The sequence below is a fragment of the Drosophila yakuba genome, chromosome 2L (genome assembly GCF_016746365.2).
Source record: "Drosophila yakuba strain Tai18E2 chromosome 2L, Prin_Dyak_Tai18E2_2.1, whole genome shotgun sequence".
Taxonomy (NCBI): Eukaryota; Metazoa; Arthropoda; class Insecta; order Diptera; family Drosophilidae; genus Drosophila; species Drosophila yakuba.
The window spans coordinates 9,578,510-9,605,635 of NC_052527.2; the positions used below are offsets into that span (position 1 = coordinate 9,578,510).

The 27,126-nt window shown below is 45.9% G+C and overlaps 7 protein-coding genes across 8 annotated transcripts; 2 read left to right on the forward strand and 5 right to left on the reverse strand.

Annotated features, from left to right (window-relative positions):
* Positions 1 to 1,394: 1,394 nt before the first annotated feature.
* LOC6527547 (brefeldin A-inhibited guanine nucleotide-exchange protein 1) lies at positions 1,395 to 7,501 on the reverse strand. Its single transcript, XM_002088601.4, has 3 exons — positions 6,395 to 7,501; positions 2,080 to 6,122; positions 1,395 to 2,012 (listed from the first exon to the last, which is right to left on the reverse strand). The coding sequence occupies exons 1-3, from the start codon at positions 7,173 to 7,175 to the stop codon at positions 1,875 to 1,877; spliced, it is 4,962 nt and encodes a 1,653-aa protein (XP_002088637.1). The 5' UTR covers positions 7,176 to 7,501; the 3' UTR covers positions 1,395 to 1,874.
* A 327-nt stretch (positions 7,502 to 7,828) lies between these two features.
* LOC6527546 (E3 SUMO-protein ligase ZBED1) lies at positions 7,829 to 10,215 on the reverse strand. Its single transcript, XM_002088600.3, has 3 exons — positions 9,999 to 10,215; positions 9,563 to 9,940; positions 7,829 to 9,422 (listed from the first exon to the last, which is right to left on the reverse strand). The coding sequence occupies exons 1-3, from the start codon at positions 10,142 to 10,144 to the stop codon at positions 7,931 to 7,933; spliced, it is 2,016 nt and encodes a 671-aa protein (XP_002088636.2). The 5' UTR covers positions 10,145 to 10,215; the 3' UTR covers positions 7,829 to 7,930.
* A 315-nt stretch (positions 10,216 to 10,530) lies between these two features.
* On the reverse strand, positions 10,531 to 17,291 carry LOC6527545 (phospholipid-transporting ATPase ABCA3). The gene is made up of 15 exons (XM_002088599.4): positions 16,896 to 17,291; positions 16,592 to 16,715; positions 16,302 to 16,502; positions 15,767 to 16,237; positions 15,556 to 15,708; positions 15,313 to 15,491; positions 14,686 to 14,902; positions 14,325 to 14,625; positions 13,949 to 14,261; positions 13,732 to 13,883; positions 13,487 to 13,670; positions 13,147 to 13,384; positions 12,463 to 13,086; positions 11,387 to 12,395; positions 10,531 to 11,322 (listed from the first exon to the last, which is right to left on the reverse strand). The coding sequence occupies exons 1-15, from the start codon at positions 17,076 to 17,078 to the stop codon at positions 10,878 to 10,880; spliced, it is 4,794 nt and encodes a 1,597-aa protein (XP_002088635.1). The 5' UTR covers positions 17,079 to 17,291; the 3' UTR covers positions 10,531 to 10,877.
* A 292-nt stretch (positions 17,292 to 17,583) lies between these two features.
* LOC6527544 (protein FRA10AC1 homolog) lies at positions 17,584 to 18,836 on the forward strand. The gene is made up of 2 exons (XM_002088598.3): positions 17,584 to 18,069; positions 18,121 to 18,836. The coding sequence occupies exons 1-2, from the start codon at positions 17,629 to 17,631 to the stop codon at positions 18,454 to 18,456; spliced, it is 777 nt and encodes a 258-aa protein (XP_002088634.1). The 5' UTR covers positions 17,584 to 17,628; the 3' UTR covers positions 18,457 to 18,836.
* LOC6527543 (mitogen-activated protein kinase p38b) lies at positions 18,451 to 20,405 on the reverse strand. The gene is made up of 2 exons (XM_002088597.3): positions 20,290 to 20,405; positions 18,451 to 20,187 (listed from the first exon to the last, which is right to left on the reverse strand). The coding sequence occupies exon 2, from the start codon at positions 20,059 to 20,061 to the stop codon at positions 18,964 to 18,966; it is 1,098 nt and encodes a 365-aa protein (XP_002088633.1). The 5' UTR covers positions 20,062 to 20,187; positions 20,290 to 20,405; the 3' UTR covers positions 18,451 to 18,963.
* Positions 20,406 to 20,901: 496 nt separating this feature from the next.
* LOC6527542 (glucose-6-phosphate 1-epimerase) lies at positions 20,902 to 26,773 on the forward strand. 2 transcript variants are annotated; one of them, XM_015197610.3, is made up of 7 exons: positions 20,902 to 21,404; positions 23,282 to 23,333; positions 24,918 to 24,976; positions 25,043 to 25,199; positions 25,343 to 25,680; positions 25,745 to 25,896; positions 25,966 to 26,773. In XM_015197610.3, the coding sequence occupies exons 1-7, from the start codon at positions 21,317 to 21,319 to the stop codon at positions 26,041 to 26,043; spliced, it is 924 nt and encodes a 307-aa protein (XP_015053096.1). In that variant the 5' UTR covers positions 20,902 to 21,316; the 3' UTR covers positions 26,044 to 26,773. The 2 variants fall into 2 exon arrangements, with proteins under 2 accessions (XP_015053096.1, XP_002088632.1); XM_002088596.3 differs by having other exon boundaries at positions 20,903 to 21,404; positions 26,101 to 26,773.
* On the reverse strand, positions 26,690 to 27,107 carry LOC26536085. Its single transcript, XM_039371578.2, has 2 exons — positions 27,005 to 27,107; positions 26,690 to 26,953 (listed from the first exon to the last, which is right to left on the reverse strand). Exons 1-2 carry the CDS (start codon positions 27,083 to 27,085, stop codon positions 26,798 to 26,800), a joined length of 237 nt encoding a protein of 78 aa, XP_039227512.1. The 5' UTR covers positions 27,086 to 27,107; the 3' UTR covers positions 26,690 to 26,797.
* Positions 27,108 to 27,126: the final 19 nt, after the last annotated feature.

Sequence of the window (27,126 nt, forward strand, 5' to 3'; positions counted from 1 at the left end):
GGTCCAGAATATATGTAGCTCTGTTTGCCATCTTTATTTCTTGCACAATCGCATCGTGTTTATTTGGCAATTATAATTATTTCTGGGCTAGTAACACGCGTGGCTAAGGATTTCTTTTAATTCTGTTTTGTCAGCCGCAGTTGAGCATTATAATTCTCTTTTTATGGACCCTATAAAGCATCGAGATGCGTGGTTAGTCAAAGATCTTGAACTCCAGTTTGTGGTGGCTCAACTGGGATTCGGTTGGGATTTTTGGCACATGAAGGGGTAAAGATATAAAGATACTTTCTGTGGGCAAAATATTAGCTTCCTCTGCACGTAAGCGCCTCCAATTAGCAGCTACCAATGTGATACTTCGCAAATCGAATTCTGAAAGCGAGAGCGTGATTAAGTTTCCACTGGAATTGACATATTAACTAGATCTATTAGCATAGGGCTCAGAATTTCGAGATCACACATTAATACGTACGAGTATCAGTCACCGTTTCCACACAACGCCCCATTGAATCCTACCCGATCATCTCAGTTTTGGTCGGTTAGCACTCGGTGCGTGTTAATCGATTTATTTAACCGGCAAACAAATAAAGCAGCACGAAAAATATCACTCCATGTCATGTGGACACCGACTGAGGTACGAATTTTGGCAAAAACAAAACGATAAGCCCGGCTTGGAATATCCCCAATAGCCTTTCCAATTCAAACATGGCTTAAACCCATTCCGTGCTGTGAAAATCATTGGAAAAAGGGGTCCGCTGCCTGAGGTCCTTATAAGAGGTGTCTGGAAAATCCTTGACAGGTATTCGGAACGTAGTTACAAAGCTCTCTTTGAAAATATATCACATATTAGAATTAGCCAACTGTCTTTAAAAATAAGTTAGGTGAGCAAATCAGCACAAGAGTCGTGCATTTCTTTTTATTACTTACAGAATTCATTTAATCAAAATAATCTGCGGACTCTTCGATAAAAAGATGATCTGCCTCAGCAGTTTCCACTTTTTCTGCCGAAATCCAGCCAATAAAATCTCGAAATTTAAATAAATTCGTCGCACATATTGTGGGCATAATAAAAACGCCATAAATCTGTGCCCCAGAAGACTGGAAAGATGTGACTGCACAAGAACGAGCACCCAGTCCAAAACACTTAACTTGGTGTTTTGTAGATTATTGGGCAAATGGGAAAGCGCGCGATATATTTGAATTAAAATATAAATTGGCGAACGTGCGAGCCGAGCACAAATATTTTTTATTATATGGCTGGAGCTATAGATGGACAGCATTTAACCAGATCACATACCTGCAACCTTCAACTTGATCTTAATATGGAACAGGGGAATCAAATGGAAATGGCGATCCCACCAGCTATTAAATCAATGGATCGCAACTCGCATTGGTAATAGATTTATATTGTATATTTGAAATATATATTTATATAGATTTTGATTTAAATTAACACTAGCAATATACAGGCGGCACACAATGCTGGTTTAATCCGTATTTACGCTACACACTAATCGATAGTGGGTGAATGTTAAAGTGTGGTTACACCGGGGAAACAAAATCCAAATTCGTAACTGAAGGAAACTATACACACGCACACATTAAAGCCTTACATAGCATACCCTTGGGTATGTATACTCGTATATATAAAACAACAACATTTCTCGCTAAACCTAATAAACATTACATTCTGCCTATGTATTGTTTATAAATATAATAAAAATATATGTACTCGTATGCATGATTAAGTGCCAACATAACAACAAAGCCGAGGGAACCAGAGGGTGCACTATGAACTACGATTTGAGGGGAGTTGGGAGGATCGATCTATTAACATGGCCGAGTCAGCTAGCCAGGTGGCTGAGGCTCCTCCGTGACTATTTAACGCTCATTATATTGAATACTGGACCGATGCGCATGAACACACGCCTAAGGACACTTCTCAGTTCGGGCTTGAGGTCGAAGCACATCATCTCGCACAGCAGGCTGTAGTAGTTGGAAACGTGGGTGGCGAACTGGGAGAAGAAATACACGTTTTATTGCTAACGGAAACGAAGTTATATATTGATAAAATCAACTCACCCTTGCATCGGACATCTTGAGCAGGCGCGTCAGGATGAGCAGCAGGAGCGAAGTCCACGCATCTCGATGAGCCTCGCTCTGCAGACTCAAATAGTAGCCCAGTGCCTCCTTGCAGACCTGCACCAGCTCCTGCTCGATGCCGGGCCAATCGCTGCGTCTGTTCTCATCGCCGTACATCTTGAAGAAGATGCGCAGGACGCAGGCCAGTGACGAGGTCTCCTGCTTCAGCAGATTCGGCTTAACAGATCCCTTAAATCCCGCTCGCCACAGCAAGCTGCGTTGGTCGTGATCGGCGTTGAAGCGTTTGGCAAATCGGTGCGACTGCATCAGACAGTCGGCCAGGGTGAACAACTGGCGGGTTCTCAGATAGCCGTACATGCCCTGCTCCTCCCGCTGGCACTCCAGCAGCTGGGACTGCGATCCGCTTCTGCCGCCTGTTAAGTCTGCCGCCGCCTGGGCCAGCGTTTCGGCGTCTTCCTTTCGCGATGTGGCCGGGAAAAAGACAATGTTGTCCATGGTCTGTATCAGTTCCAGCTGGACTACGCAACGGATATGCAGCGCCTCGAAGTGGTTGTGCTCCTGGGGTATATTGTTACTGGAATGTGCTTTCGGCCGCCAACTGAGCAGATCCTGCGGCAAAGTGGCGTTGAAGATGTCCAGTATGCACTGACACGTCTTGTCCCAGGTGGACTCGTTAAACTTGAATCCATTCGAAATGACAAGGTTCTCAAGGCAATTGGTGCCAGACCGCGCCAACTGCTCGTTGCTCTGCTGAACACACCAATGCAGCTGGGCGAAGAGCTCCTCCAGCAGCAAATGTCCAAGAACATCAAAATACTGCGTGAAGACATCAATGATAGCGTACAAGGCATGGTTGCAGGTGGTGGTCATCCATTCGGATTTCTCGGTGACGTGCTCCGGCAACTTCATGTTGTCGAAGATGCGGAAGATCACATTGAAGAGATCCTTCCACCAATTTGGTTTGAAGCTCTCGCCATACGTCTTCACAATCTCAAAGAGCACGGTTAAGGCGCGAGTACGCACGTCCAATTTGCAGCGATTGACCACGCAGGAAAGCGAGAACAGCATTGGGAACCAGCCGCGCACCCAGACACGATCCTCCTCGGCCACCGAGGCGTCGTTCTCCATGCCGGCATGCTCCGCAAATAGTTGTGGTGCCTCGTGGACGCACTGCGCGCAGGTACGCACCAGGCGTATGGCCTCCATGCTGGTATCCGGGAATCTGGCGGTGGCGAACTCTGACAGGCACTTGACCGCGTCCTGGAACGAGTCCACCATGATGGCGAACTGACGCTTATACAGATCACCGATGATCTTGCCCGTCGTCTGAAAGGCGAGCTCGACAATCGGCTCCTCGTGGTCTCCCGCCGCCAGGTGGAAAATGCTGAAGATATTCTTCCAGCCGGAACGGATGTTATGCGCCTGTGAGTTTACCATTTGTGCGATGCAGCGCACCACCATATCTCGTATTGCTGGCGATGCGTTTTTCTTCATGATGTGCTCAAAGGGACGCAGGAAATCCTTTTGAAAGCGGAAGTTACTGAACTCGCCCTTCTCCATGAACTTCATCGACAACTGACGCAGTGAGTCCAGGGCGAAGAACGAGATTTCCTCATTGCTATTGCAGCCAACGGCATTGAAGTGCTCACCCAAAACTTGCCAAATACGCGACCACTGCAGACGAATACGCTCCATGTTGTAGTAACTGATTTCCACTATTTTTTGCAAGGAGAACATCCTCGGTTGCTGCTGCTGAAGCTCATCCACAGACACCTGGCACAGCGCCTTCACGAAGTCCACAATAGCATCACCATCTAGTCGCATTGAGCCGGTAAAAATACGATCGACAGCGACCACCACACTCTGGCTGCTCGTCTCGCCGATGTGCTCTTTCACGCTTGGATTAAGCGAGTCCTTGAGCGTGGTCTGCGCCCCAGAAAGGAACTGGGGCCGCACACCAGTGCCGATCAGTTGTGCCAGCTCAAGCTGGCTAATGCACTTCACTATATCCAGCCAGCTGCTGCCCAGATAATTGCCATCCGTGTGGGCCACCATTATAAGCGTCTTGATGGTGTCGATATTCTTGGCCTTCATCTCGTTAATGGGCGAGTTGGCATTAAGAAGAGTAAACCTGGCCAAGGCTTGTACATAGGCATCTCGCTCCAGGGACATGTGGAAGATGCATGCGATTCGAATAGCGCAACGGATTCCATCCAAGCAGAGTGTAGCAATCTCTGGATCGTCGCAATCCTGGAGGCCCACCGAGAAAGCGGCCAAAAATGGTGTCCAAGCCATTTTGAACATGGGACGGACATGCTCCAAGTGTTTCGCTGAGGTGAAGGGTGACTTGACGTGCGAAACTGACTGCATTAGATTGGTGGCCGTCAGCGAGATGACCTCCATCTCCATGTTCCACAACAGCTTTCTGCGCTTCTCTGTGATGAAGGCTTGCTTTCCAGTGGGTTTCGGCTGTTGAAGCATCCCGGAGTTGTTTTTCATCTTAATTTCGTGTTCGGAAATCTCGTCGTAAATGGAGGACAAGTACTCCTCGGGCAAATCAGACTTGCTGTCGCTGATGCCGCGGTTCATTTTAATATACTGCTCCTTGGTCATCTTGTGCTTGACCTGCGGCGAATGAAGATCCGTGGTCAGCATGATGATGCTAAATGCCAGCACGTAGACGGTGTCTGCGCTTTGGAATAGCTGGTTCTGCGGATTGCACTCACAGTATCTACTGGCAAACTTCTCCATCAGTCGATCGATCTTCTGTGCTTCTCCTGGCAGGCGGAACTCCTCGAGGAGAATTCTCAAGGCGGCCACCACCTCCAGTTGGCGGAAGTCAAAAGCATCGATGTAAGCACACATCACCTCCTTGGAGTGGTCATCATTCTCGCCAAGGTAATTTCCAATAACTGTCTTGTCCAGTCGTTCGTCCTCATGCAGCCATCTGGCAATGTCCTGGCATGTGGCACCCAGCAGCTGCTTCTCCTGCAAGAATTGCACTCCTTTCTGAGGCTTGCGATTGAATAACTCGATGCCCGTTTCCATCACTTCCTTGCGCATCTTGCGCTCCTCCAATGCCTCGGGAAGATCCTGCAGTTGCTCCTGATTGGAGTTCAAACTATGACTGGAGCCGCTGTGTATGGTTTGGATAGTTGTGTCCGCCTGATCTTGCTCTGTGCTTGTCGGCGACTGGACTTGCATAGGTGGAACCGGCATGTTTGGGTTCACATACAAGTCCTTACTCCACTCTACCATGCACTTCAGAATGGAGACTAGACACTCGAGGCCGCGAATGCGCATCGACTTCTCTTGCATCGGATTGGCGCCCAGCTCGAGAGCCTGACGCCCCTGGGCAATTTTCGAAAGATCGTTGACTAACCTCTCAAAAAGGTTTGCAGCCGAAAAGTCGCAGTCGTAGTTTACATAGATATCCACTACGGACTGAGCGTCAGCGCAAATCCGTGTCAGCGCTTGGATTACCATCCATTTGTGCTCGAAGCTGCTCGAGTTCGCCTCAAGAATGTTGAGGAAGATTTCCTTGAAGAACACCTCTATCTGCCGCTTAAGATGCACCTTGAAGTTCGAGAGTAGAGCCACGAAGATCGAGAGCGACAGCTCGAAGACCTCCGGCACCAGACTGACTCCGTTGTTGGACAAGGCCACGCAAAGGTACTGCTTAATGGCCATGATGAACATCTCGTTGGAGCGGAAGACGGGTCCGGCATTCTGGAGGATGAGCAGCAGCAGATGCAATGACAGCACCTTGGAACGCAGCTCGTGCGATTTCGGATCTGGATGACCCTCCGGCAAGGGCTTCATCGATAGCTTGCACAGCGCCCGGAACACGAGAAACGCATCTTTCTGCAGGATGTGCGTGAATTTAGCAGTTACCACCGCATCGTTCTCGCTGTGCAGCTCTACACTGTCGTGATCCGAGTGCGAGGAGTAGTCGTTTCCATTAACTGTTGGCTCTGGCTCCCCGACTGATTCCTGATCCTTCATGGCCTCATTGTAGGCAGCTGAAAAACAAAACTGTCATTATTATTGCGCAATAATAATTCGACAATTTGGAGGAGTGGATTTTTATATTGCACCTTATCGTGAAAATTACTGTAATGATTCATACAAATTTTCCCTTTCGATAAGAACAATTTTATGATCCTAAACACGTTTCTCGAAAATGGGGACTTAAAATTGGTAAATCATGTTGAGTTTAACAAAATAGTATACATCATTATCGTTTATCAAGAAACATCTGTTTATCACACTTTCACCACCGAGTGCCACGCACCTGATATGATCTCCGCCAGCAGTTCCGAGGCAATGACTTCGTCGGAATCCCCCAGCGACTCCTCTCCAGAGCCATTGCAATCCTCTGAGTGGATGCTGCCGTTGATGGGATTGGAATTGGGAGGTGGTAGCTCGTACACCTGGTTCTCCATGCGGGCAAATATCACGTTCAACATTTGGGTGAGCGTGGCGCGGGCTGTCGTCTGGTTGACCAGGTTCTTGCTGGACAAATAGATGTCGTAGCAGGTGCGCACAGCTTGGAGGAGCGTGAATTCGTGGATTTCCACATGCTGCGAGGTGACCACCGTCAGCAGAGCCTTTATTATCTGCAGCTGAACGCCCTCGTCGGTCTGGGGACCACTGAAGCAGCCATATATGGTCACAACGATACGGTCGATAAGCAGGTGGCCGGGATTGGCCGAGTCCTGAATAGACCCCGTCAAATGGCCATAGGCAATGAGCTTCTGCAGGCAGTCCAGAGCGGTGACCACGATCCTTGGCGAGCGGCTCTTGCATGCGAGCTCAAAGGGGAGAAAGTAGGTCTCCGCATTTATGATGCTCGCTGCATCATTCTTGGGCAGCGGGAGTGCGGCGCAGGGTAGCTCGTTGCCCTCCGCGATCTGGCCGGCACTGATTAGCTCCGCCTTGATCTGCTCGAGCGCCGAGTCGCAGGACTTTTTCAGCTGCGAGTGATGGGAGCGCCGTATGTCCTTGTCGGCAAGGATCTTCTCTAGAGCACGCACGATGAACATTTCCTTGGTCTTTGTGGAGTTGTTGTGCATATTGGGCCGCTGCCACTCCCAAGGTCGCCTTCGCTGGGTGGGTTTTTATGCCTCTTTCCCTCCTCCTCCGCCACCTGCTTCCGATTTCCCTCTGCCCACCGCTTCCGGAAACGACAGCCACGCAACTTTCGCTGCTGCCTTCTGGGTGCTCCGCCAGCTGTGCGGAGTGCTCCTCTCGGTTGGATTGTTGTCTGGAGGCACTCGGTGAGTTTTTAGCGTGTCGTGGCTGTTTGCATGTTGCAAATCTTTACGTTTTTCCACATTTAAATTCGCTTCAAAATACGAAAAAACGTCATCAGAAGTGTGACCGTGAAAGCGAAAATTACTGAGCTGTCGGCAGTGTTGGGTACTGTCTGGTATTCTATGGCATCTGGTATTTTTTGCTAATTGGCTGGTATCACTTTTATTTGAATTCGCAACGGCTTTTTGTGATAACAAATCAAATAAAATGGGTAATAAAATAAATAGATACAATTTATATTTAATATAATAAATTAGAAGTGTAGATATTTGTAAAAATAGTACTTTCAATTTAATTAATAAATTTTTTTTATTATATTACTAGTTTCTTTTTCAGGATTATTTAATACAAAAATGGTTTCTTAACTCTTGAGAGAGTTAAGAAATGTATTTTAAAAAGTTGGAAAATTCCCTTAAATGTAAACTGATTTTAATAACGAATCTAATTCTAATTAATAAAAGAACAAAGAACACTGTGCTCAACTTTGGTGTCATTGACTAGCCCATTGTCAATGCTATAACTGCCACTCCTTCGTTGGAACATCCGCCATGAACAGCACGTTTTCCATGTTGTTTTCGATCAGTGCGGCGTACTGGGCCGTTACCGCCGCTCCGTCGGCCGTGAAGAGTCGATCCGCCGGCTCAGCGGTTGCCGGAATGTGTAGGTACCTTTGTGCTTCGCTGTGCAGGAAGGGATGAGCTTTTGCTAGTTCCTCCCAAATCTCAAAGGGATCCGCTCGCAGGGTGCTCATGCCGGCACAAAAGTATCTGGATATCTCATCGTCCGCATCCGCACCGCTGCTCCCGTTGACAAGTCTTTGCTTCTCATGCGAAAATGATTTAAAGGCCGCCCAGATATCGTAGTGGTCACGGTCCTCCGGATCCTTAACAGCAGCTGACTCCCCGCTGTCCAGATACGCCTGCATCATGTCATACAGTTGAGTCATGTATTGGGCCACCAGGGCGCCACTCTGGAAGGGTATATTCCGAAATCGTGGGTCCAGCAGACTTGCCATGGCCAGGTGCAAATTGCGCTCCATGCTTTCGAAGTTCTCCTCCAGCTGCTGAACAATGAACAAGCGTAGTTCCCTGGCGACCTTATGTTCCGCACTCTTTTCCTGCTTCAGTTCGTTGATCAAAGTTTGGGCAATGGGCAGGGCCGTGCTGGCCGCCGGATACGGGGCTCGAGTTAGCTCACGCATGGAACTGGTCAACGGTCTAAGCACGTCCAGCAATTGCTGACACAAATCTACCTCCGCCCGCGAAAGCAGAAGCGGATCTTGAACGAGAGTGTGTTTCAGGTACAAATCTAGCATATCGTACGTACTAATGGGACGGTGTATAGAGTTTAATTGGGGATTTATCTGCAAGCTGTGACCATCCATTTCCACGGTCGACTGCACATAGGGACGCACCCTATCGCGCAAATCACAGATCTCTGGCCGCTGAACCACCGCCTCTAAAAGAGAATTCAAATGGTCAGCGAAGCAAGGAACATGATGAGAAGCGCCCAAGAACGTGGCCACCGCGTCCTCCAGCAGTTGACTGCTCCTTGTCGTTACGCAGCAGATCTTTGACTTTGGTATGTCAAAGCGCTGACACACTTGCTCCATGCGTTCCACTATTTCGTTGGAGGTGAAAAGATCGGGAACGCGCATCACAGAAAGAGTTCGGGAAATTCGTTGCCGTCCCTCGTGAAAGTGGGCAACCAGCTCCATCCAGCTTTGACTCTCCGCCTTCGTGTGCACCGAGCAACTAAGGCTGAGTGTAGGAATGGCGGCCAACTGCTGGCGTAGCTTGGACCTGCGCATTTCTGATTCCCTGTTGATAATGGCCTCCAGTTCCGCCGCACTTGGTGGCTCGTAGATGGGACACAGTACTTTTAATAGGTGCTTAAATCCCTCGCCCTGCACAATTTGCAATGGCTGGCGGTCACGGCAGACGAAGAAGGCCACGTCTTGGTGAAACGAACTCCGGCTTGACAAAGGTTCTCCCATTTTTAAGTTGCTGGGAAAATAGATTAGATTGCTATTATTGCTATCAGCAAGGCATCAGAAATTTACTAGATTTACTAATGAAACTGTCTAAAACAATTGGTTTTTTGGAAAATAATTCTTTGACCAACACAAATGTACCTAAAAACTTACTCAAGACCGGCGAATTGTACAGCCTGAATTTGATGAAGTGGGTTTTTCTCTGGCTCTTCGAGCTCCTCCTTGGGCTCGAATTCGATGATATCCTCGCCACCAACCGTCTCTGTTCGGGAATCTGTGGCTTCCGGTGTGACCCACGCGTATCCGACGCTCTGCATGGAGATGTGATCCTCTGCAGCCGCCTTGGTCATTCCCTGATCATCCTGCTCGATAATGCTGCCTGCATCCTTGGCCGCCTTGAACAACAGCTCGCAGTGAAAATCAGAGCTCTCTTCCTTGATGGGCAGCACCTTTCGAAACCTCAGCTTGTCATCCTGCTCCCGCCGCTTGTAAATGCCCCGCTCCACCACCGTATCATCGTCGAAAAGGTCTCTGCATAAGAAAGTTGGAAATATAAAAAGAGATTTTTAAAATTCAGGACCTTCTCTACATTTGCGGATGGGTCTTCATGTGCTTCATCAGGTTGGACGTGTTGCCGCATGTCTTGATGACCTTCTCGCAGAGCTGGCACTGGGCGGAATTCCGATCCAGCTTGTCGTAGAACTTCCATATCTTACTACGCGACATAGTCGGCATAAACAATAGATTAACGACAAGGAATGAATATTTTGTAAATAACGCTAAATTAGTGTGGCCAACTGGGAGATTCAGTAAAGGATTAACATTTAGATTAACGCTTGTGTTGACTGCGATTTGTGTTTATTTTTAAGCAAATTAATTTATTCAAATAGTCAAACTAACTATATAAACTGCAAAGATATTAAGTGATATATATTTCTTTCAATTTTTAATGAATCGTTAAATTCCTTATGTAGATCGTGTGTAGCGCCCTTTAGTATTATTATAAATACTAGGCGCGTAATTTTAAATTAAAAAAAAAACATTTAAACTGAGTTTTCGACTGCTTCTTTTGAATCGTGATTGTTTTACCATAGTCCAGCCCATAAACATTGCACATTATATATTATATATCTTTTGTTTGTTTTATTATTTACACATAGTTTTGTTGGGATGTTAGTTTTACATGCTCACAAAGTGGATGTGTATCTTTGTTTTAATTAGTCTTTTTATACGTTAAGTAGAAGAATCCCGCCGACTGCTTAGAGCCCAATAGACCGTCGCCGAGAGGATTAGAGCAATATACATAGGTTGAGAGATTCATAGTTGTATGGAATACTAAATCGAGACGTGATTAGATGAATTTGTACAGATGATAGATAGATGGTGCCGCGGAAGATGTGTGCCCGATCCCCACGACGGCAGTCTTGTGCTCATCCTAACTGATACTCCGATACCCCGCCTTTCAGGCCTAAACGTAGCTACTTTCCGGACTTCGTTGTACGGATGTTTGACGTGACGCCGATTGTGATTTCGCCTCCCTATCAAACTTGAGAAAAATATCCTCCAGGGTGCACTCGTTCACCGAATAGTCGGCTACGAGATCGCTTAAGCGATCGCCCAGATAGTCGTCCGCTATTTTGAAAACATTCGACCAGAGGACCACGCTCTCCTGCGTGCTTACAAAGTAGGTGAGGGTGCCGGCATGGCTTTCGCGCAGTTCCAGATTAGCAAACTGCGATTTTAAGGTGCCAGTGATCGTGGACACATTCACCTCGGTTTCTGTGTCCTCCTTCATTTTCAGTTTTATCGTGAAGCCGCTTAATCGCTTTAGGGCGCAGATATTGTTCAGGCACTTGAACTTTCCGTGCGCCATGATGGCCAAGCGATTACAGAGCTCTTCACACTCGTCCATGCTGTAAAGCAGAATGTGCACTTTTTTTAATCCTATTAGAAAAGACATTAGGGGTTTTGGTTTACCTATGCGAGGTAAGCACCACAGTTCGGTCCTTTCCCTGAAAGTCCTTGATGCACTGCCAAAGAAATCGTCTCGAGATGGGATCTACGCCGGTGGTAGGTTCGTCCAGAAGGACCAGTGTGGGAGCACCGATCATGGCCATTGCCGCCAGAAGCTTGCGCTTTGTGCCACCCGAATAGTGGCGCACCTGCACGTTTTGATATTTGATCAAATGCATCTTGTCCAGCCAGTACTTCACGTGCTCCTTGACGCTGTTTGGTCCCTCGCTGCGGCTGCTCAAGCCCCTCAGCAATGCCATGTAGTGCAGGCACTGCTCAGCGGTCATGAATTTATTCAGCGCATCGTACTGAGGGCAGTAGCCAAAGGAATGCCGATATGCAACCTCATCCTGGCGAATTTCTATGCCATTGATGCGGATACTGCCACCATCTAGTGGCAAATTCGCCGCTATCATCTGGAAAGTGCTTGTCTTACCCGCTCCGTTTACACCCAAAAGACCAAAGCACTCTCCTGGAGCAGTCGCAAAACTCACTCCGTCCACAGCCAACTTATCACGGTATCGCTTGCGAAGATTGTGCACTATCAATGGAGGTTTATCCGTCATCGATGATAAGTCTTTTATCAGATCGTTAACACGCTTTTCCTCCTTTGCACAATCATCGATTTCCGAAACTGAAGTACTAGGAATGGTGCCCGTCGAATTATATTTCTTTTGTGGGAATGTCCATTTCCAGATGCTATTATGAATTCGTCTGCGCAAATACTTGTGTTCCAGGACTATGGTAAAGAATGCCATTACCAGGACACACACGGCGGTGGCATAGGCAAAGAAGGTGTCCTCGCAGATAAGACCCTTTATAAGACCCGAACGTCGTCGGGTTATAAAGTTTTCATTGATGATGCGCAATTGGTGATTGAGATTGAAGTCCGGTAGAAAGCAGAGGAAGGCGATCTTGGTCTCATGCAGTTTCATGGCCGCCGCATTGTTGGAGGTGATAAGTGGGGCAATAGCTAAAAAATAAAGTTTTTCATAGTTTTTACAATAGTTGTCACTGCTAATAAATGCAAATAATATTACCAGACACAATCAGCATTAGAAGCAAATAAGTAGATATCGTGGATATGGACTTGAAGTTGTTCCCCAGGGCGTATAGAATGGGTAAGTAGCTGCAGCCGTAGAAAAAGATGCTAAGCACGATGACTTTGAGCTGCGCCATTGTGTATAGCTCCGAGGGCATCACCAAGTATTGCAGATTGAACAGTGCGACGCAGACGAAGATTAGGAGCAGAACATCAAAAGTAAAATGCGCAATCCAGTAAGTAAATCGCGACATGGTCTGCAGCTGTCTGAATCCATTGGCGTACTCCCGAAACGGCAAGGAGATGAAATAGAACATGAAGAAGAACATGCCCACCGACACAATGACCGCATAGTATTCCAGGCGGGATGGACTGATGTCGCTAACAAATCGACGAATAGGCACGTAAGTTGTATCAATGCCCGAATCTGGACGCTCTAGCTTCAGCATTGCAGAGTCCACCATGTTGATTAATTCCACAGAGCTGTGGTAGCGATTGCCTGAATAGAAGATCTCAATGGTGGGCGTATCGGAGGTGCCACGCCCACCTCCGTACATGTCAATGATGCCAATCACCTGTTCCAAGAAATCAGCCAAGTTGTCGCGTTGTAAGTCAAGGGATTCTAAAGAACACACGAATCAATAAAGCCATTAAAATGTTCAGCACAACGTCGATTACTCACCATTTTTCACATCATTGCTCCCACGCAGCTGCATTGTTTTCACTGCGATTCCGCTCAGCTCAATCTGTTGACGCAGCTGCTGCTCCACCTGGGCATGATGGCCCGTTGGGTTGTGGATGTAAATAACGCCGCTGCCCATCTGTCTGAGTTTCAGGGGCAGAGCCTCCTCGTTCTCCACTATGGACATGGCGTGCATCACCAGTATAGCCCCGAACACGCAAACAAAGGGAATGCACAGCTGGCGAGAAGGGAGGACAAGGGGCAAGCACACATTCTTGTTATCGCCGTTTATAGAACAGAGCAAAGTCCTACAAGCTTGTAGGACTAGGTAATGGCTTACCATTATCAGTGAATATAACCATTCATTGGAGATAAAGGTCCACTTCTTGTAAAACACAGCCATCCAGAGTTGGAAAAGACTGGGTTGGTCTGGACGACTGGAAAGTTTTTTGTAGGGTGTCAGTAGCGGCGCATCATTGCGGGAACCATCCGGAGTGTCCACTTGATCCTGCTCGCCTGCGCATCTGAAACCCCACAGAAGATATTGAAACAAAAACTGGCAGCGATGTATCTTCCAATGCATACCTTAGAAAAACATCTTCCAGGGAGGTGTCCGTCATAGAAATTGTATTTATGCCCAGCTCATTTGATTTCGTCTCCAGCTTATAGAGCATTTGTGCGAAACAATTTTTATAGGCATACGGTAGGCAGATGTACACAGTTGGCTTCACTACATTCTGTTCAACGTTTAAAGGATGTTATATAAATGGCCAAGCTAAATTGAATCTATTCAGTAACTTACCAAAACTCTGGCCGTGGGGACAAAGTTATGGATTATTTCCATTATTTCGGCTTCACGTAATGTAAAATCGTTGACCTCCAATTTTAGGCGGTAACCAATACCTGATTTGCGCTTTAATTGCAAAGGACTTCCGTTGCTTTGCAGTTTGCCATTGGCCAATATGCAGATGGTATCCCCAAGGACTTCGGCCTCCTCCATGTAGTGCGTAGTGACCAGAATGGCCTTCTCCTTGCGTAGATTCAGTAGAATGTCCCACAGTTCACGACGCGAGTTAATGTCCAATCCCGATGAGGGTTCGTCAAGGATGACGATTCTGCGAGATTAAACAGAGAGTTTTAAACCGCATATCTCAAAGTAAAATGGTTCTTAAGTTTACTTGGTGTTTCCGGCAATGGCGATACCCAGTGAAAGCCGCCTCTTCATGCCTCCAGACAAATTCTTGCCGAATTCGTCGCGCTTATCACCCAGTCCCAGCTTCTTAAGCTTCTCATCTGCCCAATCGCGTGCATCACAACGGCGAGCTCCGCGCAACTGGGCAAAGAACTCCAAGTGCTGGTGACAGGTCATGTAACTCATGAAAACGCTGTGCTGCGGACAGAATCCAATCAGGTGGCGATATGAGGCCACATCGCGCTCACTGCACACAATTATTTTTCCCGAATCCTTTGGTACCAATCCTAAAAGAGAAAGCACGTCAGCATTCGTTGGTCAAGGAAGCGATTTGAGTTTTTCCCTACCCATTATCATGTTCATCATGGTAGTTTTTCCAGCACCATTGTGGCCCAGCAGAACAGTAATCTCCTTGTTGTTGATCGTCATATTTAAGTTGTCAGAGATTAGCGTCTCGCGCTTGCTTGTCTGGAACTTCTTGCACAGCTCGGTGATTATGATGGCTTGGGTGCCACGGGGTGCCGTCGTGTATTCGTTGCGTTGTCGCTTCTTGTAAGTCTTCGGCTGTGATTCAGAATTAAGATTATAAATTGGTAAACAACATTTGAAAAGAACATACGTCATTTAAGCCGTAAACGAAACCGTGGCACACCCGATTTTAACCGATTCCTGCGACCGTAACCGACAACGAAACTGAAAAAGATAACAATTTTACCGATCTCGAAAAGAATTTACCCGAAAAAAATAAGCAATCTTACTGCAGCCGATCTTTTTCGCGATTATAATGAACGAATATATAATCATACGAATTGAATTTCGGTTCCTATCGAGAAAAGGTAGGGTATAAAAATGTTGCCGATAAACGAAATTAATTATTCCATGATACAGAAAATAGGATACACGTACCGAAAGCCGAATTCAACCCGACACCGACATTATGAATTATTGGTGCGTATTTAGTGAATTGTACTTACATCTAGGAAAAAGAAAATCGGACGCTTTAGTCCACCAGGACCGGGAAAAACACAACCCAAGTATAGGTAAAGCAGAGCATACAAAAAGGATTGAAAAACTAGCACAGCATAGACCCAAAACATCCGCGGAGAATCGTATTTGATTTCACGAAAGAGATCCGCAGCACCGAACTCACGATCTACAAGAAAATACAGTGTAGAAATTTAAATGTAAAGCTTTTAACAATCAATTTAAAATCTTACGCTTATTTGAAAATGTCTGAAAAATATCCAATCCTTCCAGGAAGGTATTCGTGCTAAAGAACACGAAGGCCAGCGATGTGGCCCAGCTTCGAACAAAAGAGAACACATAGGGAATGATCAACATTACCAGGCCACCAATTTTCGCATAGAAAACTGCAAGTAACGTAAGATTTTGTTAAACTTTGGTGAAGATATCAAAGTAAATATTTACCTGAATGGAAGCAAACGGATATCAAATATGCGTACGACATGGTAGACAAAATGTAAAGCAGAAACAAAACCACCACGTATGCGAAGCAAATCAATCCCAGTGCCTTGTATAAATAAGCAACGACCAGGACGAAGATGATTAGCACAGTGTAGCACACGAAGCGAATAAGAAAGAAGGTGAGGCCGTTGAGAAAACTCATGGGCGTGACCAGGTTAAGAAATTCCTTCAATCCGTTCTGCTTCTCCTCTACAAAGGGCACAACAAAGGTGCTCAGTAAAACAACATTGAATAAGATGCTGCACAGTGTTCCGAAATATGTCAAACGATGGCTATCCATGCTAATGACCTCTAGGTTGGGCATCGAGCTGACTAGCACCTCAAAGTTTTTCCCCAGCTCCTGGTATTTCATATATTGTTTGTCCAGTATGTGTTGCAAGGTCAGGAAACCGGCACGAATATAATCGTCATCATCTGAAAAACAAAAACCAATGTGCGGGTTCGTTAAACGGGAACAAGGGACAATTTTAAAACGCACCTTTCTGGTGATTAATCTCCTCATCGTTCACAAAGCGCTTTCTGGGCGAAAGACGCATCTGATTCGAGCTGAGGCTGTAACGCAACTTTCCGCCAGAGCCACGATTTGGTACCTGTTGAAAGTTTATAGCGAAGCAGCTCCCACGGCACTGCTGCTCCATTTCCAGCTGCATCTCGAAACTGTCGTTGTGGGCCCGAAGTCCTGCGCGATGAAATATTAGTTATAAATGTTCAGAACATATTATAGAAAAGATTGTACATCGCCAATTATATTAAATATATTAATCTTACGTTCTGGTATAATTGCCAGATCCACCCGCAGGAAGTCCATAATGTCCTCCACATCGGCGGAATTGGGTGCGTAGTAAATGTAGTCCAGCTCATTGCCGGGGAAAAAGGTTTCTTTGAGTACCATCTATAAAAGTAATGAGATTAGGGTTGTGGTCACGGGTTTGTATTCACAGTCATACACAGTCATATGTATATAAAAAGCAGATAACAGTATTATTACAAATATATACTATGTGCGTGTTTTTTTGCACTTACGATTATTTATATATACGTACCTCCAGGGCATTGTAACATTTGAACTTACCTCATTTTTAGCCTCAAACTCCAGCATTTGGTGCTGCACGGGCTTTATGGACCAGTGCAGGTACGCGGTAAGGACTCCGGCAAATCCAGAGCAGATTATGAGCAGGGACAGCAAGTTGCATTGCAAGTAGAGCAGGTTCTTCCGCAGAAAGACAAAGAACAGCGGGCGGAAAGTGCCAGCCATTTTTTGATTAACAGCTACTTTCCCCAACTTTTACTTTGTTTTTTTCCCCTTTATTGTTGTAACGAGGCGTCAACGTCGATTGTTGTCAGCTAAATGAGTGGTGGCAAAACTTATCGAAATTTTGCTAGCACCACACCCGCTGAAGTTCCCCTCTATAATATTTGCACACAAAGGAGGCCAATGCAATGAGTCCAACTGCATTCTACACTGGCAGCTTGCATTTTGAACTGGCAGATTGAGTGCATTTATCAAATTTATATGTATTGAAAAAGATTATTTCTGCACCCCTTTTTGTTCATCAGAGATGCTCTATAAGTGTTATACGTTTAATTAGCAAATATATATACTGAAATTAGGTAAGTATATTCAGTTGAAAAAATTTTAGTTTGTGAATAAAATTGGCATTTTTTTGTTTTTAAAATTCTCCCCAATCCATACTAACATCGCACTTTTAAGTATAGCGTAAAAATAGCCAGAGCAGCAGCACAGTTTTCGATATATCGATAAGCATTGTCTTGAAATCGGAATCTGTTTATTAAAAACAACAATAATGAGTGGCTCGCAATTATTCCCAGTGAATCTGAACAACCTGAGTGCCAAGGAGCGACACAACTATATTCTCAATAATTACGTTCTCAACTCGCCGGCGGAGGCGGAATCCCGTCGCCACAAGCGGGATATCGATGTAATCCGGGAGAATCACCGCTTCCTGTGGGAGGATGACGAGTTGGATACCGACACCCTGAGCTGGGAGCAGCGCTTGGCCCTGCGATACTACAGGAAGCTATTCAAAGAGTACTGCATCGCGGATCTGTCCCGCTACAAGGAGAACAAGATAGCACTGCGCTGGCGAACAGAGCAGGAGGTGGTCACCGGAACAGGGCAGTTCCAGTGCGGGAGCCGGCATTGCGGAGAGCGGGATAATCTGCGCAGCTGGGAGGTCAACTTTAAGTATATCGAAAAGGGCGAGCCCCTAAATGCACTGGTCAAGGTGGGTTCCAAATGGTTTTCCGCGATTGTGTCACTAACTCGAGTTCCATAGGTGCGGCTTTGTCCCACCCACACGGATCAGCTGAACTACCGCACCAAGAAGCGGGAGTGCAAGAAGCAGCGACGTAGGGAAAAGGAGGAACGGCGCGCTGAGAAAAAACGTAAGCGTCGAAAGCTTGACATTGATCAAGAAAGTTCTGGCGAAGATGAGGAGGAAACTGTTGAACCGGCATCCCAGCCCCAGCCAGAAGCCAGCAAAGAGGCTACAACCCAAAAAGAAGATACCACGGCAGAGGATCAGATTTGGTTACAACAACCGGAGCTTAGCCATGAGCAGGCCTCCAGAGAGCAGGAATTCGAGCGGTATCTAGAGGATCTCCTCTTTTAAAATACATAGCACATTTATTTGGATTCAACGTAGACACTAGTGCTCTTTTTTATAGTTACTGGCCGCGAGATGCGTTCGCTTACGAACTACGATGTACATGTACACTCACATTTACAGGATTATTCACAAGAACTGCGTGTTAAAACCGACACCAAATCTAAAGTTGAACTGGACATTAAGGCTGTGACTCTGATTGATTTTTGGAAAGAATTCCGAATCGCTACATTATAGGCATGTACCTAGTTCAACCGCTATTTCTGTATTCATCGAATGCAAATCGGAGGTTCGAAAATACAATTTCACCTTACGTTTGTGGTTAAAACAAATTGTTTAAATCCAGCCACTGAAGAGTTTCTAAATATAAATCGCTCTAGAATAAATATCCCCGATTGTTTACACTCGACGAATAGAGAAATCACGACTGAGCGCATACGCTTGAACTAGGTGTAAAAAAGACTGTTCTAATTGTATATAGCATCATTGAACGGACAGGGGCAGCGGCCGGGATTACTGCTCCTTGGGCAGGAGCTCTGCGAAAGCGGCTGTGGGCTTGAAGGCCGTTACCTCGCTAAAGACCATCTCCCGCCACTTCTCCACCGGCAGCTCGTTCTCCTCGAAGCTCTGGTCGTAAAGCGCGGCGGTCTGCTCATCGGTTGGATCGTGATACTTCTCCATGTACGGATGAGCCAGCGCCTGTTCGGCGGTAATGCGCTTGTCGGCGTCTAGTTCCAACATCTTCTCCAGCAAATCGATGGCCAGCGGGTTAGCACCGCGGAAGATGTCGCGGAAATTGCGGCGCGGCATTACCGGTAGTGAACGGATGTAGTTCCGAGCGCTCTCCGAGGAAATGCGGCTCATAAACTCATCAGCTGGCGTGCCCAGCACTTCCATGATGAGGTTAAGCTGATGGATGTGATCGGTTCCAGGGAACAGGGTGCGTCCAGTTAACAGCTCGGCCATGATGCAGCCCACCGACCAGATGTCCACCGTCTGGTTATAGTGCATCCAGTTGAGCATGATCTCAGGTGCCCGGTACCATCGCGTAGCCACGTACCCGGTCATCTCGCTTTCTGCGGGACGTGCCAAACCAAAGTCTAGGATGCGAAGCTCACAGTCCTCGTTCACCGCAATGTTCGAGGGCTTCAGATCGCGGTGGATGACCCCAGCGCTGTGGATATACTTAAGACCGCGCAGGATTTGGTAGACCAGAAACTGGACATGATCATCGGACAGCTTTTGCGTGCGAATTATGTTGTTCAGATCGGCGTCCATTAAGTGGGTCACCATGTACACCTGCTGGAACTGATCCAGAGAATCGGCGGGCTGTCCTGGATGAAAGACATCCAGCAGCCCAATGACGTTCTCGTGGTCCATGTGCTTCAGCAGTCGCAGTTCCCGGTAGGTACGCTTCGCATGGACCGCCGACTGGAAGGGCCTGGCCAGCTTCTTGATGGCCACCTTCGTGCTGGTTCCGCGGACCACGGCCTTGCAGACCTGGCCGTAGGCACCCTGACCCACTGGTTGCAGGTTCTGGTATGTCTCCGGGATCTCCCACTCGGTGCGGTTGATGTCCAACTTGTAGAACTTGGCCATTTTGCGCGACATTTCGTTGGGGTGTTCTGTACGCTCAGGTGCTATAATGTTATTAATCCGCTGGCTCTTTTTTGGCAGGTCTTCTTCTTGCTTGTGGGATTTGTTATCTCTGTTCTACGCTGCGCGGTCTCAACATTGCTGGAAATGAGTAATCGTAGCGGGGATTAGGGGAAAATGTAGCCTATTTTTGGTATTGCCGCCAAGATTGATTTGTATCTGCCCAACTGATGGGTAACTTACATCTCTCGAATTATATTTATGCTATTCCGCTGCGCCTACACTTTTTCTGATTGGACAACAACGCTGCCTTGGCTATCGATAACTGCAGTTGGGGCCGATTTCCAATCAGCTGCTGCTCGTTTATGCGTTAACATTATTGGTTTTAGGCTGTTCCCTACGAAAATCAGAGTCCATCGAGTCAGCGGCTCAATTTACAAAGCTACTGCGTCGTATGCTTAAAAGTTGTAGTTCGTCATTATCATTAATATTTATTAGCTTTTGATAGTTTATATCATTGGAGTAATGTATAGTACTGTAAATATAATTTGGAGTTCTATGTATTATTTATTAAATTATACCTTTGGTAATAATAAATATCTTAATTAAAGAGTGCAGTATGTGTGCAATATTTACAGACTTCAATAAGCTTAAATATAACCAGAAACTCATGAATAACACCACTCTTAATCCATCTCAGATAATAATAACACATTTACATTAGTGCCTAGAAGTATTTTCTTGACAGAATATCATTGGGGTAGGTTATTTCCTAGTCGACCATGGACACAAAGCCACTTTTAGAGCTTAACATGGCCCGGTAACAGAAGGCGGTCAGTTGGCGTAAGCTGGTTTAGTTTCAATCGGTCGCTCGTTGGCAGTACATCGTAGGTCCGGATCGTGCCGCTTTTCGCTCGAACGTTTTTTGCACGAGTTTTTTCCATACGTATTTGTTCATTGACAAAAACTCAAGCTGCGCTCTGTGCGAGTGTGTGTGTGCGAGTGTGTGTGTGAGAGGGCGCGTTTGTGTGAGTGCGGTGCTTTGTGTGCAGAATAATTTTTGCAAACATTATGTAAATGCGCAAATTAAAGTTCAATCGACGCCAGTTTTGAGTACGAAACCAGATCGCCTTGCTTTAAGTGCCACGGAGCAACAGTTATTTTCTTCCCAATTTTTCGAAAATATACTCCCTCAGTAAGCACCCACACACCCAAACACAGGATCTCAAGCGATCCGCCGGATATACCTTTACCGTTACGAAAATCCAAAATGGCCACCACTGCGGCCGCAATGGCCGCAACGAGTGTAGTTGTTCTGGATCGCGGAAACAATACAACCTGCACCATCAATTTGCACGGTGAGCAGAAAGTCTTGAAACAAAAGAAATACAATGAACAACAAATGAATAGCAGCGCCCAATTAATCATAATTAACGAAGACACCACCAGCAGTGTGCCAAAATTTTGTTGGCGTTATTTTAAGCGGATGATTGGCTTAGACTTTCGCGTTCCCCGGGAGTTTCCGAAACCGAAACCCGTTTCGCCCCCTATTTGATATATTCGCGACCTCTGGAGGTTATCAATTCGTTCTGGAAATAACCTTGTTTTTACCTTTCGCTGTTCTACGCACCAGCTAGAGGTGTTTCGCTATCTTATCAGCCAAGATCGTCGCAGTTTAGGCGGTATATGTATATGTCCCACTCCATCCAATCGCTGGGGATCAGTTGGGATTCGGTTTTGGAGTAGCTTAGAGCTTAGAGTTGGAGTTTGAGCTTGGAGTTCCGATCCCAGCTGCGCCGATGCGGCTCCTACTCGCGGCACATTTCGATTAGGCGTTATATATATTGTTCGCATATAGGCACATATATACAGGCCCCTCTCTATGAGCACCTATGTGAGCTGTGAGCTGGTACTGGTACCCAGCGTACTTTCAACAATTACGACTGCCTGTGTCTGGCCTGCCCACGTTGGTTTGCAAGTCGCAGCCGTTTGAGCAACAGTCAGACAGCGAGAGACACAACAGCGTTTGGAACAGACAGTAGATCGTACACGCAAAGAAATAATTATGTATCAAAGCATTAGATTAGGCGGAAGTCCTTCAAATCTTCATTGTACGGTTGGTTTCTTATAGGCAAGGCATGCCATATTTTCTATCCTTTGTGGATCTTTAATAAATTCATTTCGAATCATTTGATTTTATGCAAACGATTTATATCCAGAACATTTTTTTATTTTTCTTCTTCCACTTACGCTCTGTACTATCATATTGCACTTTAAAAACTAAGATACATATGTATATTCTAAAACTGATGCTATGTATAATTGCATTTCAGGTTCGGTTTTAATCAATTGATTTATTGAATGAACAATCCTATGTCTTCCTTCCAGTGTATCTTATCACATGTGTTTCCAACAATGTTAATTATAAGTGTTCGTTGTCGATGGAGCTTTAACTAAACATCTCATGAATTGTTTCCAATCATAATAATCAAGGTACCAGAGCAGTGGTTGTGGCCTGCTGAAAGCCTATCGCACACTGGGGCCAACTGAGCGAGATTTTGGGAACAGCAGCGGCTCCTCCCACGCAGCCAAGTGCTCACCCACCCATTGGCCGTAGGCCATCGTCATGCCCAGAGATCCATACCCGTGGCGTAACCAAAACCAACCCATATCCCAGTCTTTAACTGTACCAGAGATTCGGTCTCAGCCAGTTAGTTTACTTACAGGCCAGTTACTTACTGTGCGATTGTGTGCGCATGTGTGTGTGTGTGTGTTGGCCATGTGGGTTAGAAGTGTGTGCGTCATGTACTTGGCTTTGCCGACTGTTGATCCAGCTTCGAATTCATTCATTGATTTACCAGTTCCGATGTTACTGAAACTACTTCCAAAGAATATACAATTAAATTTGATTCAATGCCTGATTTGTCATAAATATATGCAGATATGTTTAATTCCACTCATGTAATTGGTACTGTACTAAAGCATAGTATAGTACGCTTATATAAAACTAAAAACTAGTTAAGCTCCTCTGAAATCTTGAGTTAAAGTTCGTTTTATTTGGGGCAGAGTTTATATTTCTATAGTGGGCACTAGGTTAGTACACATAGTCCTTTATCTTTTCAGAAATCCGTACATCTTTAGTTATTATTTCACGGTATTCCTTATGTACTTTGCCAATCTTTTTCATAAATATTTGTTGAATAAGCCGAACTATTTGCCTACCTTCTGTTTGCAGGTGCCACGGTCGTGTCCTGGCGGGTAAACAATCAGGAGCAGTTGTTTGTCAGGTGAGTGGACTGAACTCTGCCAGGTAGCACCCTTTAAACATTGCTCATACGCCGCATTGGCCAAACTTTAAGCCCGAACTTACGCAAGCCCACGGTGTGCTGTGCGTTGGTCATGCAACCAAAAAAGTGATTCGCAAAGTTTGCATCGCTGGAGGAGAAGGAGCATGCAGAGGGAAGGCGGCTGACAGGTTGGGCAGGAGCAGGAGCAGAAGCAGGAGGAGGAGGAGGAGCAGCAGCAGCAGCAGCAGCAGCCTTAGCCATTCTGTTTGGCGGCAAAATGTTTTTGTATGACACCCAACAAAAAACACGTCGGGACCGAGCGGGCCCAAACGTCGAACCAGCGAACCGAACCAAAAGCGACCGAATGGCAAAAGCACAAAAACACTGGGACAGTGACAGGGACAGGGACGGGGGCGGGTGCGGGGGAATGCCCCTGCTCGCCAACTAGGAGCCGTTGCACTTGCAACCAAGAGGAGCTGCCTCCATTGATGGCCGTTTTTTTCGCCCTGTTGCTGCCTACTCCTGTTCTGGGCTTCCCAATCCCCCTTCCATGGCCTCCTTCCTCCTTTGTGGCAAAACAATGTGCAAGTTTTTATGAATGGAGTTTTTGGCGCGGCCAGCTAGATCGATAAATCCCCACTACATGGGGAGGCCCTCCACTGGGCACAGTGGTTCGTGGCCCCAGCAACTTACGGCCAATTCTCGGGTTCTTGGCCAGCTCCCACACAAACAGAAACACAAATACAAATACAAATACATTGAAGTGTGTTAGCCCCTCATCGGCGCTTCCAACTTCTTTTTTGTTTCGTCTGCTGCAAAGTTTTCGACGGTTTTTGTGGCCAACAGTCATTCGGCATTCGGAAACCCACTAAAAACTGGCAGTGGTCGTGGACAAGGCGAGCAAGTGGAAAACTAAATTAATTATTTACCCGGCTTGAGACTGCCTGGGTTAAATAACTTTATTTCGAAATATACAAAAATAGAAAATCTTTGTGTAAATACACTTTAAAAGTAGATTGATTAACTTCCTAATTATGAAAGACATAATAATCAGGTGATTATTTTGAGGCTATAATCCTCAATGTAAATACCTTATTCATTTAAGCCAGCTCGAAAATTCATATGCATAAGATTTTGTATTTAAGAAAACTATTCCAAAGACTGGCAGTAATTCAAGTAAATGCCTAGCTGAAATCTCAGAATATTAATGAAATTTGGCCATGTCCAATGCGATCCACAGCTAAAAACATTTACAAATGATGCACAGAAAGCGGAGGAGCAGCTTAGGTAGATCCAGGGGCTGAAGGAGTTGCTTGATGGATGCGTCGGCAAATTAGCTGAGACGAAACCCAAGGCAAGTCCCATCTCGCGGCAACGTCATCCTCAGCGACAGGAGAAAAACAAAACACACGCAAAAAAGGGGCAAGGAGCATTTTGCCAGACACTTTTTTCTGCTAATAGCATTTCTGAATTTCTGAATGTCTGTCTCGGTCTGCAAGCGTTTTTATGACCGGAATATTTTCGAGTACCGTCTAACCGAATTAAACGAGCCTTTTCCCTCCACACCATCTTGTTTTTCCCCAGCAAACTGGCCTCGTTCGATGGCAAGAAGGCGATACGTGGTGGGATTCCGTTTGTCTTTCGTAAGTTTGCCAAGATCCAGCAGCTTTTTTCCACAGCGATTAGTTAATTTTTGCCCACCATTTCAGCTCAGTTCGGTGCCTGGTCCTTTGGGCCACAGCATGGATTTGCGAGGATTACCAGGTGGCACCTGGAGAGGCCGCCAGACAGGCTGCACAATGGCGATGTGGAGGCCATATTCTCGCTTATGGACAATGACTTTACGCGATCCATCTGGAACTATCAGTAAGTTTGGATGTTTATACGGCATGATAGTCGTATAAATTTTAAATAATCTTTCTATTTAGAATGTTTGAAAATATTTATTCTAGGGTCATATTTAGACCAATATACATGAAATCATGTGACTAACTCGTTTTGCCCTCAAGGTTTCGCATCACTTATCGGCTGATCCTGCGCGAAAAGGAGCTGCACTTCCACATCGGCGTCTACAATCCCAGCAAGGAGCTGAGCTTCACCTTCAACATGCTGCTGCACACCTACCTAAAGGTGCCCGATGTGCGGCGATGTCAGATCACTGGCCTCCAGGGCTGCCACTTCATTGACAAGACGCGGGAGAATGCGCTCTATCAGGAGGGACGCGAGGTGGTCACCGTCAATGAGTGGACCGACAGGATCTACCAGCACACGCCGCAGGAGCACGTCATCACAAACGTGGTGTCCGGCCGGAAGATGAGACTGCACAAGTACAATTTTCCCGACACGGGTGAGTTTATAAGGCTTACGGATATTTGGATGTGTATTAGTTGATATATATTTGACATATTCAGTCATCTGGAATCCTTGGATTGATCGATCGCGTGAGATGAGTGACTTCGGGGACGACGAGTTCCCAAACATGTTGTGCGTGGAGGCGGGCAATGTCACGTCGCCGGTGATCCTGCTGCCGGGCACCGCTTTCGAGGCCAGCCAGATCCTTCAGGTAGAGCAGCCGGTGCTGGAGTAACCCCATCTAACCCATCCTAACAACCACACCTGTTCCCCCACCCAGCAATTCAAGTGTCCTTATACCATAGACCCATCCAGCTGGAAGAAAAACTATCTAACCAACTTCTTACAATACGACTAGAGTCACTCAAGCCACCTCCATATTCCAATTCAAATTCTTTACTTTGCATGCTATCAGATCATCATCGAGGGCAATGTTAGTCGCAAGACCAAGCGGAATCGCTAGCGTTTAAAGAATCGGAACCCGATGAGGTAAACCGATTCGCAACCATGTCAAAGCGCAATTTTCCACAGACGAGGATCTGCGTCCGGAGATGCAGGCGGAGAATCAGGATAAGCAGAAGGAGGACCGCACGGTCTCTAGACTCTAATCTATCTATTAAGTAATCGTAATGCCCTCTCTAGCAATGTGTTGTGCAAAAAATGATAAAGTATGGTACACTTAACTTCGTTTATCATCCTTAGTTTGTGCCTATTAAAAAGAAAATGTGCATTGATAGTAGTTTAATTAAGTTTTGCGGACCAGGAAGTGAGAGAACCGGATCTAAAAAATATAACGATTCTCTAAAAAGTAGCATTAAAACTTTGCTAATGTACAAGATGTCTGCGTCCATTGTGATGACCTCACTTTTTGCTTCGGAATCTTACTTACTCAGCAAAAATACACGAACTAAAGTCATGAAGTTGTATACGATTGAATATAGATAACATACATAATGTTTTAAACCTAATATGTGTAATATACTAAAAGCAATTATATGTACCAATTAATTAAATAATCTATGTAATTGTAACTTTGAAATCAAAATGATGTACTTGAAACTTTGGCAGATTACAAATATTTCACAGTATTTTATCCAGCCTTTTTATGAAAGCTATTCAAATTCAAACTCCTCGTACACATCACCGCCAATAGCATCCCATTCGGCCTCGTCCCTAACTAATTCATACGAAAAGTGTTGTTGGATCCACCAGTAGAGTGTCATGCTGACGTTGGACATTACTCGTCCCTTCACTGTCTTTCTCCATGCCTAGGAATTGAATGCCATTAGATTAAGACTTCTTCAAATGGTCAATCTTACTTCTTGACTTTTCAGAGTACCCATACATATAAAATATGGGAGAGAAAATGCATAAATAAATGCAAAAAACAAGCGAAACATTATTAGACCGAGTTGTAGCTGAGTACAAATGCAACTGAGCT

What these genes read in the sequence shown, in the direction of transcription:
- LOC6527547 (XM_002088601.4), bottom strand. Translation starts at nt 7,175, where the DNA reads ATGCACAACAACTCCACAAAGACCAAGGAAATGTTCATCGTGCGTGCT. An exon ending in GCTGGCGGAGATCATATCAG is followed by an intron (nt 6,123 to 6,394) that starts GTGCGTGGCACT and finishes TTTGTTTTTCAG; the next exon opens with CTGCCTACAATGAGGCCATG. An exon ending in TCAAGATGTCCGATGCAAGG is followed by an intron (nt 2,013 to 2,079) that starts GTGAGTTGATTT and finishes TTCTTCTCCCAG; the next exon opens with TTCGCCACCCACGTTTCCAA.
- LOC6527546 (XM_002088600.3), bottom strand. Translation starts at nt 10,144, where the DNA reads ATGCCGACTATGTCGCGTAGTAAGATATGGAAGTTCTACGACAAGCTG. An exon ending in ATGAAGACCCATCCGCAAAT is followed by an intron (nt 9,941 to 9,998) that starts GTAGAGAAGGTC and finishes TTTCTTATGCAG; the next exon opens with AGACCTTTTCGACGATGATA. An exon ending in GTACAATTCGCCGGTCTTGA is followed by an intron (nt 9,423 to 9,562) that starts GTAAGTTTTTAG and finishes CTATTTTCCCAG; the next exon opens with CAACTTAAAAATGGGAGAAC.
- LOC6527545 (XM_002088599.4), bottom strand. Translation starts at nt 17,078, where the DNA reads ATGGCTGGCACTTTCCGCCCGCTGTTCTTTGTCTTTCTGCGGAAGAAC. An exon ending in ATCCGTTTGCTTCCATTCAG is followed by an intron (nt 15,709 to 15,766) that starts GTAAATATTTAC and finishes CGTTACTTGCAG; the next exon opens with TTTTCTATGCGAAAATTGGT. An exon ending in TCAGACATTTTCAAATAAGC is followed by an intron (nt 15,492 to 15,555) that starts GTAAGATTTTAA and finishes ATTTTCTTGTAG; the next exon opens with ATCGTGAGTTCGGTGCTGCG.
- LOC6527544 (XM_002088598.3), top strand. Translation starts at nt 17,629, where the DNA reads ATGAGTGGCTCGCAATTATTCCCAGTGAATCTGAACAACCTGAGTGCC. An exon ending in CCCTAAATGCACTGGTCAAG is followed by an intron (nt 18,070 to 18,120) that starts GTGGGTTCCAAA and finishes CGAGTTCCATAG; the next exon opens with GTGCGGCTTTGTCCCACCCA.
- LOC6527543 (XM_002088597.3), bottom strand. Translation starts at nt 20,061, where the DNA reads ATGTCGCGCAAAATGGCCAAGTTCTACAAGTTGGACATCAACCGCACC.
- LOC6527542 (XM_015197610.3), top strand. Translation starts at nt 21,317, where the DNA reads ATGGCCACCACTGCGGCCGCAATGGCCGCAACGAGTGTAGTTGTTCTG. An exon ending in CTGCACCATCAATTTGCACG is followed by an intron (nt 21,405 to 23,281) that starts GTGAGCAGAAAG and finishes TTCTGTTTGCAG; the next exon opens with GTGCCACGGTCGTGTCCTGG. An exon ending in TGGGATTCCGTTTGTCTTTC is followed by an intron (nt 24,977 to 25,042) that starts GTAAGTTTGCCA and finishes CCACCATTTCAG; the next exon opens with CTCAGTTCGGTGCCTGGTCC.
- LOC26536085 (XM_039371578.2), bottom strand. Translation starts at nt 27,085, where the DNA reads ATGTTTCGCTTGTTTTTTGCATTTATTTATGCATTTTCTCTCCCATAT. An exon ending in GTACTCTGAAAAGTCAAGAA is followed by an intron (nt 26,954 to 27,004) that starts GTAAGATTGACC and finishes TTCAATTCCTAG; the next exon opens with GCATGGAGAAAGACAGTGAA.